Source organism: Elephantulus edwardii, unplaced genomic scaffold (assembly GCF_000299155.1).
Source record: "Elephantulus edwardii isolate Elephantulus edwardi_28Jun2011 unplaced genomic scaffold, EleEdw1.0 scaffold00218, whole genome shotgun sequence".
NCBI classification, from domain to species: domain Eukaryota; kingdom Metazoa; phylum Chordata; class Mammalia; order Macroscelidea; family Macroscelididae; genus Elephantulus; species Elephantulus edwardii.
The window spans coordinates 125,212-136,896 of record NW_006399968.1 but is presented as its reverse complement, the minus strand read 5'-3'; the positions used below and the strand labels follow the sequence as shown (position 1 = coordinate 136,896).

General features: G+C 38.9%; 1 protein-coding gene across 1 annotated transcript in view; it reads left to right on the top strand.

The window, feature by feature from the left end:
- Positions 1-11,685, top strand: part of PCNXL2 (pecanex-like 2 (Drosophila)) — a gene marked incomplete at its 3' end in the record, with an annotated part of 223,138 nt that overhangs the window by 112,808 nt on the left and 98,645 nt on the right. The window contains exons 11-12 of the mRNA XM_006898055.1: positions 2,103-2,256; positions 2,354-2,386. Of these exons, the coding sequence (XP_006898117.1) occupies positions 2,103-2,256; positions 2,354-2,386 (187 nt within the window). The remainder of the gene's footprint in view (positions 1-2,102; positions 2,257-2,353; positions 2,387-11,685) is intronic.

The window sequence follows — 11,685 nt, the reverse complement described above, 5'->3', positions numbered from 1 at the left end:
TAATTGGGATGGGTGTGTCAGAGGCAGTGTGATTGGCACAGGATAGAGCAGGGTTTAGGGCTGTTGTACATAGGGTCGCTATGAGTCGCAAACGACTCCACGGCACATAACAACACCACCACCACCATACTGATTGATTATTACAGCTGTGTAGGAAGTTTTGAGATCTGTGCCTCCCGCTTCAGTCTTGTTTTTTAGAAGTGCTTTGCTCATTCTAGATCTCTTTACTCTCCAAATAAACTTGACAATTGCCTTTTCTATCTCTTTAAAAATGAATTTGATATCTGTATTGGAATGGTATTAAACATGTAGATTGCTTTTGGTAGACTTCTCATTTTTACTTTATTGAATTTCCCCATCCACGAACAGGGCACGTGTTTTCACTTGTTGAGGTCTTACTGTTTCTCATGGACGTGTTTTGTAGTTTTCCATGTAAAGGTCTTTTGTGTCTCTAATTAGATTTTATTACTAAGTATGTCAATTTGTAGTTAGCTATTTTAAATGATAAATTCTCCCCTCCCCCGCCTCTCTGAGTTCTCGTTACTGTAGAGGAATCCCACTGACTTTTGTATATCGATCCTACCATTCTACTAGCTCTAGCAGTTTGTTGTTGTTGTTGTTGAGTCCTTGAGGTTTTCTGTGTACATTATCATATTATCTGCATATAGTGACAGTTTAATCATCTTTGCCAATCTTGGGGTTTTTTTTGTTTTTGTTTTTGTTGTTCCCCCCCCCCCCTTATTTCCTTCTCTTGCAGTATTGCCCTAGCAAGCACTTCCAATACAATATTGACTAGACGTGGTGATGGTGGACATTCTTGCCTGTCCCTGTTTGCAAGAAGAATGCTTTAGTCTTTCTTCATTGAGAATGATATTGGTTTTGCATATATATTTTTCACAATGTTGAGGAAATTCTTGTCTATTCTTATTTTGCTGAGCATTTTAATCAGGGAGGGGTGTTGGATTTTGTCAAAGGCCTTTTCTGCATCAATTGCTAGAATCATGTGGGTCTTATTATTTGCTTTGTTAATATGATGAATTACATTGATTGTTTTTTCTTATGTCGAACCATTCTTGCATGCTTGTTATGAATCCTACTTGGTCATGAAAGACACACAAGCATTGAGGACTCTCCTTCTTAGGGTCGCTATGAGTTGCCTGTGACTTGACGGCACACAACAACAACAACATATGCTCTTGGATTCTATTGGTCAGAATTTTTTTAAAAAATATTTTTGTATCTATATTCATGAGATTTTAGTGGTATATAGTTTGTTTGGTTTTTTCCTTTTTAATTTATATCTTTGTCTGGTTTTGGATTAGGGTTATGCTTGCTTCATAGAATGATTCTAGGAGTGTTCTTTCTTTTCTTATTGCCTTTTGATTTCTTTACTGCTGTTACCATGGACATTGATTATGGACCTAAGTAAAACAAAATTGTTGACAACTTCAATCTTTTCTTCATCTATCACGATGTTGTCTATGGGTCTAGTAGTGAAGACTTTTGTTTCTTGATGTTGAGATTTAACTCATATTGAAGGCTGTAGCCTTCTTCTGCAGTAAGTGCTTTAAGTAAAAAAAGAGGAAGCCCCGCTTCACCCTGTAGCTTCTCCCCTGAACCTCTCAGAAAACATCTCAGTGGAAAGGGTGGCAGAACCTGAGTGTACCACTAGCACCTACATGGCTTCTCCTCAGTTTCTGACATCTCAGACTGGATGGTCTGGAAAAGATTTCCTGCTCTGTCCAGGTGTTACTGTCCCTTCCTCACTTCCACGTAAAGAGCTCCTGAAGCTCTTTATCGAACACACATCTCATTGTTGTGGATGAAAGTGTCAATTACTTTTCTCAGTAAACCAAGGTTTGTGGCTAAGGAAGTCTTTTGGGATCATATTTCACTTGCTGAATGACAGAAATCTGAGACTAACATATGGTTGTTGTTTTCACTGTCCAGAAAGAAAGAAACCGTGAGATCTTGAGAGTAAATACAGAGCCTTACTGGAGGGGTTTACTTTGCCCGAATTCTTGATTTGTTTAGTACTCCCTGTCTAAAAACAGAGAAATTTAATTTTTTATTTATTTGTCATGTTTATCTGTTTTTCATAGAACTGAAGATGTCAAGGAAAATGTGCTGGCTGTCTTACTCATCATCCTTGTGTCCCTCCTTGGATTTTTGACCCTGAACCGAGGCTTTTGCAAAGATCTGTGGGTCCTCCTCTTCTGCCTGGTCATGGCCAGTTGTCAGTACTCCCTGCTAAAGGCAAGGCCCCATCTCCTCCTGCCCGGTAGCATGTGCCCTCAGTCACTGTCCTCAAGTTCATGAGATGATGACACAACACTTCTGATTTGTGTTCTAGAGCGTCCAGCCGGACCCTGCCTCTCCAATCCACGTAAGTTTCAGAAACTCAGGCAAGGGGCTTGCTTGGTCTGTTTGCTTGTCCTAAAGATAGGGCAAAGACTGATCTTGTAGTAGTGCATGAATAATAGCTGGGATTTTGGGTTCACCAGTGTGGATCTAGTGACACTGCATTCCTGAAGAGCTCTGTGAACCCACAATACCCACTGTGCAGCCACTGTCTTCTCCACCTTTATGAAGGGGTGGGTGTTGGGGCTGCTCCCTACATGCTACCTAGTTGAGTCTTTGATGCTCTCAGCTCCTTGGACACCCTTCCTCCCTTTGTTAGGATGGGCTCCTGTAATTTCCTGAAAAACTCTCTGCCTAAAAAGAGGTCATCCATGTGTGTTGTGCTCCTAAAAAATGCATGTCCAGGCTTTAGTCCTGATTTTAAATCTGCAAAAGCTCAAGTTTAGCTCATCGTAATTAAGAAAAGCTTATAATTGGACAGTCACATGGCACAAGTTGCTATCTTGTTAAATTCCTCTGTTCCCTGTAATTGGTTTATGTATAATACATCTTTCTTTTATCACCGAGTCTGAATGTCAAGTTAACTAGAAGCAGCATAATTAGGGTATTAAGATGTATTGTTGTGATTGTAGTCAAGATCTGGGTTAGGTGGCATGAGCAGAAGAGTGCAGCTCTAAGATTTCCCCTGAAGTCTTCTAGAGCTGCCTGCTATCCATTGCACATTCCAGCAAACTTTCTCTTAAGCAATCACACACACCTCAGGGTCAGGCCTTTTGAGTACCAGTGGGGAAGAATGGTGTGCTATCCAAGAGTCATTTCCTCCTTGCATTTTTAGAAACAAGGCAGAACCTGTCAGTGAAGGTGCATGGAAGGAAGTACATCTGTTTCCATCCCTTTGTGTGATTTCTATGCCATAGCCTCTGTCTCTCCTCTAAGGTACAGTCCACTGAAAAGATTAGACTTTATAGGAGTGAGTATGAATCAGTGAGAAATGAGATTTTCTTAATGTTATAAGGAGATATGGTTTATACACCTGACTTTGCTTATTGCAGTAACTGATTCACTTTAGAGAGCTCTGGCAGCCTTGGAGGTAAGCAGTTGCACTGCCAATCCAAAGCCAGGCAATTCAAATCCACCAGCACTCTACAGGAGAAAGATGGGACTCTCTATCAGTGCAGTTTATAGCCTCTGAAAACCTGCTGGAGGATCAGCTGTGAGTCCTGATTCAACAACAATGATTTTTGGCAATTAATTTTCAATAGGTCTTACATTTCTTGATATTTCTATTAAGGAAAGAAAAGATAATAATTAGAAAATCTTTTTTCTTGCAATGTGACCAAGCGATGTGGGTATTTAGAAAAGGAACTCTGACTATGGTCTCCAATTCATAAACAAGATAACTTGAGAACAGAACTGGTGAAGAGAGCAAAGCGCAGTTTGGAACAATTGGTTCTTGGAGCTGCATTTGTTTCTAGCCCTGGATAAGTTTTTATCCATCAGAGACTGTCCTCTAATCCCAACCACTTCTAAGTCTACATTCCTGTGAATCTTTTTAGGGATGGGGCTGCAGTACACTCAGTCAATTTTCACTGTAAGAATAGCTGATTGAATTTTCCTTTCTAATTCTTTCCATGGGCATAGGTGGCAAATGAAAAGGTGTCAAAATTAGCAGAGAGTGAAAGAAAAATAATATTTGTATGATGTAGCTGCACTTGATATCTGCCTTAGGTTATGTAAAAACTAATGAATGATACTATTTTTCCTTTAAAACAGTTCGGAGTTTACTGATAAAGAGGGTAAGGTGTTACATAGAGTTCCCATATACCCCAAGTTGGAAACCAAAATCAAACCCAAACCCAAACTTGTTGCCATGGAGTTGATTCCAAAGCACAGTGACCCCCTAGGAAGGAGTAGAACAGTGATGAAGTGTTTCCAAGGCTTTGCAATCTTTATGGAAGCCAACTGCCACATTTTTCGCCTATAGAGCAATTGGTGGACTTGAACTGCCTAACTTGTAGTTAATGGTTGAGCGTTTAACTCCTATGCCACTAGAGAATACCCAATAACCAAGTCACAAATTTTTGACATCTTACACAATTAATGAAGCTATAATGATGAATTATTGCTAACTAAATTTTTCACATACACCACACTTTCCTAGTTTTTTTTCTCAGTGTTCTTTCTCTGTCCCAGGGTTCATCCAGAATGTCACCACATTCTGTTTAGTTGCCATGTCTTTGTGGCTATTCTTTGTTGTGACAGTTATTCAGATTTAGTTTGTTTTTGAATACCTCACAGTGCTTAAGAGGACTGAGTAGTTATTTTGTAGTATGTCTCCCTGCTGGGATTTGTGTGATGTTTTACTTGTGATAAGACAAGTTGCTGATTATGCGCTTTTTCTTTTTTAAAAAAATGAGAGATTATAGAGGTAATACGCCACTTCATCACATCACATTACTGGTACATACTATCAATATATGCCCAATACAAAGAAAAATGATCCAACAGAATGCACACATTATAGAACAATATCAATTGAACAATATCAGAACAATTGTTACTGACTAGGAACTGCTCTAATTCAAGCTTGGTTCAGAAAAGGGTATGCAATGAGGATAATACTGCTGAGGTCAGATGAATCCTGGCTGAAAGCAAAAAATTCCAGAAACACGTTCACTTGTGCTTTATTGACTGTTGAATGGCATTCGCTGCTACTAATTACCCTCTGAGTATTGCTTTTGCTGTGTCCCAAAGGTTTTGGTCTGTTGTGTTTTCATCTCCTTTGGCTCAAGAAATTTTTCCTTTATTTTTCAATTCTTCTATTACTAGTGATTTTTAAAGCAAAGTGTTGTTAAGTTTCCATGGATTTTATTTTTTACATGAACTTCTTGATATTTATTTGTAGCATTGTGATCAGAGAAGATGCATTGTAGCATTGTGTTTTAAAATTATTGAGGTTTGCTTTGCGATATAACAGTTCTTTATACTCTGGAAACGAATATCTTTTGTATTCTTGTTGGTGGAGTGTTCTGTTTATGTTTGTGAGACTGAATTGGCTAATTTCTTGTTTTGTTATTCTGAGTTTAATTTCTTCTTCATTGTTCTATCTTTCATTGTAATTGGTGTATTAAAATATTCTTGTACTACTGTGTAACTCTCTGTCTTCAGTTCTGCTACTTTGTTTTGAATGCATCGATGTTATCATTATGTCCTTTGGCACCACTGAGCCTTTAATAGTTATGTAACTCCCTTCTATCCTGGTCTCTCATCAGAAATGAATATTAGCATCAACATTGACACTTTTAAATTTTTTTTAATTATTGAGTACTTTCTTTTAAATTTTCTTCTAGTTAATTTACAAAATTCAAGTACATATTTGAACAAATTCTTTCAATGTTTCTCACCCCCAACCCATCAAATTATACAACCCAATGATAATTCTCCTCTCCCCCTGAACATCCACATCCCTCTGCTTCTACCCTCTCCCACCACTCTTGCATCATTATACTCATCCTACATAATGGTTTCATACAATATTTACCCTTGTGGGACTGAGTTAATTCACTCTCTCCAGTCTGTCCCAACTTAGGTAATAATTTATAAAATCATTGCTCCTGCGTGCTGCATAGTATTCTGTTGTGTGAATGCACCATTTGTTTGTGGTTGGACATTTGGGCTGTTTCCATGTTCTTGCCATCAAGCAAGAAACTACTCAACGGCACTTAACAACAACAATAGAGAGAGATCAGTTGGCCTAGTGGACAGAAAGTGATGCTACCATGCCAAAGGTGGGTGACTCTAATCCGCAGCCCTCAGGCCTGTTTTTAATTGTTTTCGGTCAAACATTCTTCTAGGCCATATAGCCCTGGTCTGTCCACTTGCTGTACAGAGGTAACTCGTGGTTGCTGTGAAGCTGTACACTGTGATACTGATGTGTCAAATGTAATAATGGTTACCCATAGTGGACAGTGTTTGGTGAAGCTCCCTAATTAAAACAAGCTTGGAAGCAGGTGTGGCATCCATTTCCGAAATAGCTTGCCTCTGGAAACCCTATGAACCTGGAGAAAAGATGAGAGTTATTTAAGTGTCCAGGTCTTTTGTTCATAAGGTAGCTATGAGTTGCCTATGACTTGATGGCACTTAACAGCAAAAACAGTCATGTTTTTGTGATAGTGAATAATGCTGCTATGAACGTGGTACAAATCTCAGTTTGTGCCTCAGTTCCTCATATTCTCAGGCTATATTGCAAGTAGTGAAATAGCTTGGTCATACGGAATTTCTATGTTTAGCTTTTTTGAGGAAGCACCAAACTGCCTTCCAGAAAAATCAACTCAACGTGGATCAGAGACCTGGGAGTAAAGCCCCAAACCATAACACTCATAAGAGATGAACTGGGATCAAGCTTAGAAGCACTAGTCCAAGATATAAAGAGACTGCCAAAAACAACCAGAAATGCACAGTCTAAAGAGGATAAAATTGATGAATGGGACTTTCTAGAGATTAAATCCCTGTGCACATCAAAAACTTTTTCCAACAGGGTGAAAAGAAAACCTACAGACTGAGAAAAAACATTTGGTAATGCCATCTCTAACAAGAATCTTATAACAAACGTTTAGAGAATACTCCTGGGCCTTCACAAAAAAAAAAAAAGACTGATAATCCAATTACAAAATTGGCAAAAGACATGGAAAGAATTTCAACAGAGGAAGATATTTGAATGGCAAACAGACACATGAAGAAATGTGCACTAAGAGAGATGAAAATCAAAACCACAATGAGGTAAAATCTCACTCCAGTAAGAGTGGCAAAGTTTAACAGGGCAGAAAAAAAATAAATATAGGAGAATATGGAGAGAGAAAGGAACTATTATACATTGTTGGTGGGATTATAAAGTGACTGTGTGGATCATAACAAACTGTGGCTGACTCTGAGAAGAATGGGAATCCCAGAACATTTGATCATTCTAATGTGAAACCTATACCTGGACCAGGAGGCAGTCATCGGAACAGAGCATGGGAACACATGGTTCAAAATTGGGAAGGGCGTATGCAATGGATGTGTCCTATCTCCATACCTTTTCAACCTGTATGCAGAGCAGATTATCCGGGAGGCTGGGCAATAGGAGGAGAAATGTGGGGTCAGGATTGTTGGAAGATCTATCAACAATCTGTGTTATGCAGATGACACCACCCTGCTTGCTGAACCTGAGGAGGACCTGAAGCACCTGTTGCAGAGGGTCAAGAACTGCAGCCTCCAATATGGATTGATGCTTAATGTCAAGAAGACAAAGATTCTCACCACTGGACCAACTGGCAACATCAGGATGGATGGTAAAGAGATTGAGATTGTACACAGCTTTAGTTTGCTTGCCTCCATGGTCAACACTCTTGGCATCAGTAGCCAGGAAATTAAAAGGCGTATTGCCATGGGGAAAGTCTGCTGCTAGGAACTTCTCCAAAGTACTGAAGAGCAATGGTGTCTCTCTGGAGACTAAGGTGTGCCTGATACAGGCCATGGTCTTTGCAATCACTTGTTATACATCAGAGAGTTGGACAATGACCAAGGAGGATAGAAGGAGAATTGATGCCTTTGAGCTGTGGTGGTGAAGAGTATTGAGTGTACCATGGACTGCTAGGAAAACGAACAAATTCATCCAGGAAAGGGTTAAACCGGGCGGCTCCTTGGAGGCAAGGCTTCTGAGGCTTCGTCTAACATACTTTGGACATGTTTTAAGGAGACACCAATCCTTGGAGAAGGACATCTTGCTTGCGAGGGTGGAGGGACAGCGCAGGAGAGGAAGGCCCTCTATGAGGTGGATTGATTCAGTGACTGGGATAATCAGGATGGGTGTGTCAGAGGCAGTGCGATTGGCACAGGACAGAGTAGAGTTTAGGGCTGTTGTACATAGGGTCACTATGAGTCGCAAACGACTCGACAGCACATAACAACAACAACATTTACTTGGTGCACTTTTTTACCCTTTGATTTTTCAATTTACTTTTCATTTCTTTTCCATTTTAATGTTTGGTAACAACATTATTTATTTTTTCTTCCTGTTTTGTAGTTGTCTACCTTTATTGACTAAAGCCTGATCCCTATTTTCTTTTGTCTTGTCAGTTTCTTTTACTTTTTATACTTCTATGTTCCGTGTCTGGGTTGTTTAACGAGTGATGTTTTTATGTGTGTTCATTTCAGGTTGTTGTTTATTATATTTAAGTTATATCTCCATAAAAAAAATCAAGGGCCCCATGAGGACAACCATGTCTGATCTTCACTAATTTTCCCCTTTAACAGCATCAATAGTGTAAAACCAATTCCCGTGAGGTCAGTCATGTCTCCATGCTCTCATACCTCTTTATACTAATCTCAACACAAATTTTACTGCTTTGTTTGGCCCAAAATCTGATGCTATTTCTCACAGACCACATAGAACCACCTTAGGGAAATCAAAAGGTTAGTAGCAGAATAATCCAAGTTAGTAGCAGAATACAGTCAGGATGGCTCCCAAAATGTGCTTACAGATACCTTAGCTTTGAGCCTCATGGCTCTAGGCCAGTGTTACAAATTTCTCAGTCCTTCAAATTATGGCTTTTGAGCCCCAGGTGTTCAGCAAACATGGGCAAAGGCTCTTAGCGCCCATTCCAATGGCGTAGCAGCCCCATAGTAACTCCATCTCACATCAGACCTCTAGTTTGGCCATGGCTGCTCTTTTCCTGGTTGTGAAGTTGCTTTACTGGTGCTAGGGAAGTCTGTTTCTGCTACTAGAGCTGTTCAATTTATTGGTGAGTCTGCCTAATCTCCTTATAGATTGTTTAAAACTGTGAATGATGAGATAGCCAATCCCCTTGTGGATAGGCTAGCATGCCCTATTTCCATAATCTTGCCCATCCAACTAGTCAAGTCAGATTCGATGTATAGGAAAGTCATGTTGTTGTTGTTGTTGTTATGTGCCATCGAGTCGTTTGCGACTCATAATGACCCTATGTACAAAGTCATATTGAAAGAAAAATTCCACACTCTCATTTTGACTGCATATTGATGGGTCATGGTTTTTGTTATTCATTCTGCTGCTCTTTTCCTCTTCATCCATTCACATCAAGTGTGGTTATCAGTACATATGAGTTTATTCCTATAAGCTTGCTACATTCTATTTGGGCTTTTTTTTGGTGCTGTTGCTGGTTTCTTTGTACATTTCTGTGTTTATTTTATTTTATGGCTTCTCTTCTTTCCTTCATTACTGTATTTTAATGTTTATGAAGTCTTTACAGTTTTATTCTTCTTTATTTTGATGACAAGTTTATAAAATTTCTTTGAGATTACCCTGTATTTTACTATTTTATTTCCAAATTTAAAACAGTTTATTCTATCTTGAAATTGTCTTGACTTTTGCTTTATTTGGAAGCTCTGTAACTTCTCTTTAGATTTGTCATTGTTCTCCTTTACTGACTGATGTCTCTGATCTTAACACTTTGCTTTTTTACTATGTTTGCCTTTATGTCCTGGTAGACTTTTCAACGGTGTTATCATATGTATTAATTTCAGGTTGTCTACTATTGCTGGTTTTAGAAAATAATGCCTTTTAATATTTCTTGTAAGGTTCATCTGATTTCCACAACTTTTTATAATTTCTGTTTCTTTGAAAATGTCCTGGAGCTCTGGTGGCCTAGTGGCAAAACACTGTACTGCAAATCCAGAGGTACGCAGTTCAAATTCACTAGATGCTCTGCTGGAGAAGGAGGGGGAAATCTCCTCCTGTACCTGTCAGATCTGATTTGACGGTACACATAAAAATAAAACAATAAAAAAAAAGAAAAAAGAAAATGTCCGAATTTCTTACCACACTTAAGGGACAGTTATGGTGAGTATATAATTCCTAGGGAACTCTGGCAGTATGGCCTGTAGAGAGTTGCACTGCTAACTCAAAGGCCACACCTTGCTGATGGTTCAAATCTACCAGTAGCTTCATGAGAGAAAGATGGGCAATCTCCTCTCATGCAAGTTTCAGCTTTGAAAACCAACTGGAGGGCCAGCTATGAGTCAGCTCTAACAATCACAGTATAGACAATTCTTTGTTGTACTTTTTAAAATTCCATCTATTTATATAATTCTGTTGCCTCTTTGCCTGCATGATTTCTGTTGAAAAACTGAAGCTTAGCATGCTACTTCTCTTTTTTTATTTTATTTTTTTAAATTTTATTTATTTATTTTTCATTTCTTTTTTTGGGGGGGGAAGAAACAATATCTTTGTTTACTTTCACTTAAATCATATTAGGAATATTTTCTAAAGAAAGTTATTTGCAGAAAACATTATAGGTCCAATGTTATTTAGAATTTTACACAAGTTTCAGAGGAATTTTCCTCCAAAGACATTATAAATAGCACCAAAGATAACAAAAACAATACCTCCAATAAAGCACTATTTGCTAGATCTTAATTACATTTCAAAGAAGCCCTTGTGGTGCAGTGGTTAGTCCCCTGGCTGCTAGCTGATCTGTGGTTTGAATCCAACAGTGTTTGAATTCTACAGGAGAAAGCCTTGGAAAGCCTATGGAACAATTGTACTCTTTGCTAGAAGTTTGCTAGGGGTTGGAATAGATTCAATGGCAATTGATAGAACTACATTTCTAGGCGCCCTGGAGGTGAACTGATTAGGTACTCAATTATTAACCAAAAGGTCAGTGATTCAAACCAACAGGTGAATACAGGGATCAAGGGTGGGGCAACAAAAAACCCCTATCAGTTTGCTCTCATAATCACTCTCTCATTGCCATCAAGTCAGAACCAGCTCACAGCTCACCCTTCAAAAGGTTTCCAGAGGCTGTAAATCCACAGGAGCGGATTGTCCATCATTTGGTCACGAAGCCACTGGTGAATTCAAGCTTCCAGGTACGAACCACCTTTCAGTTAGCAGAATGAGTTCTCCTGTCCTGTAGAATCACAATGAATCAGAATCAGCTCACAGCAACTACTATATTCAAAGGTACTGCTGAAGGAACACAGCCTGCATCATGTCATTTAATCCTCAAAATAAAAGTAGTATCTTTTTTTAAAATTTGTGAATGTTTGTATTTTTTATTTTTATTATTATTAAATTTTATTCGTTTTAATGAACATTTATAGGGATTTTGGGTTTTCATTCCTTCATGGCGGCACCATTCTCTCTACCCTCCTCCCCAGGTTGTTCTTCTTCCCTGCCATCTGAATGTCTGTTTTAATTGTCCAATTGCCACAGTGCCTGTCAAAGTCAGTTCTGATTAATCTCCTTTGTCGGTGTGTCCTTTGCCATTCCCTATCACTCCTCCCTGAGAGAGATTTCACCCTGAT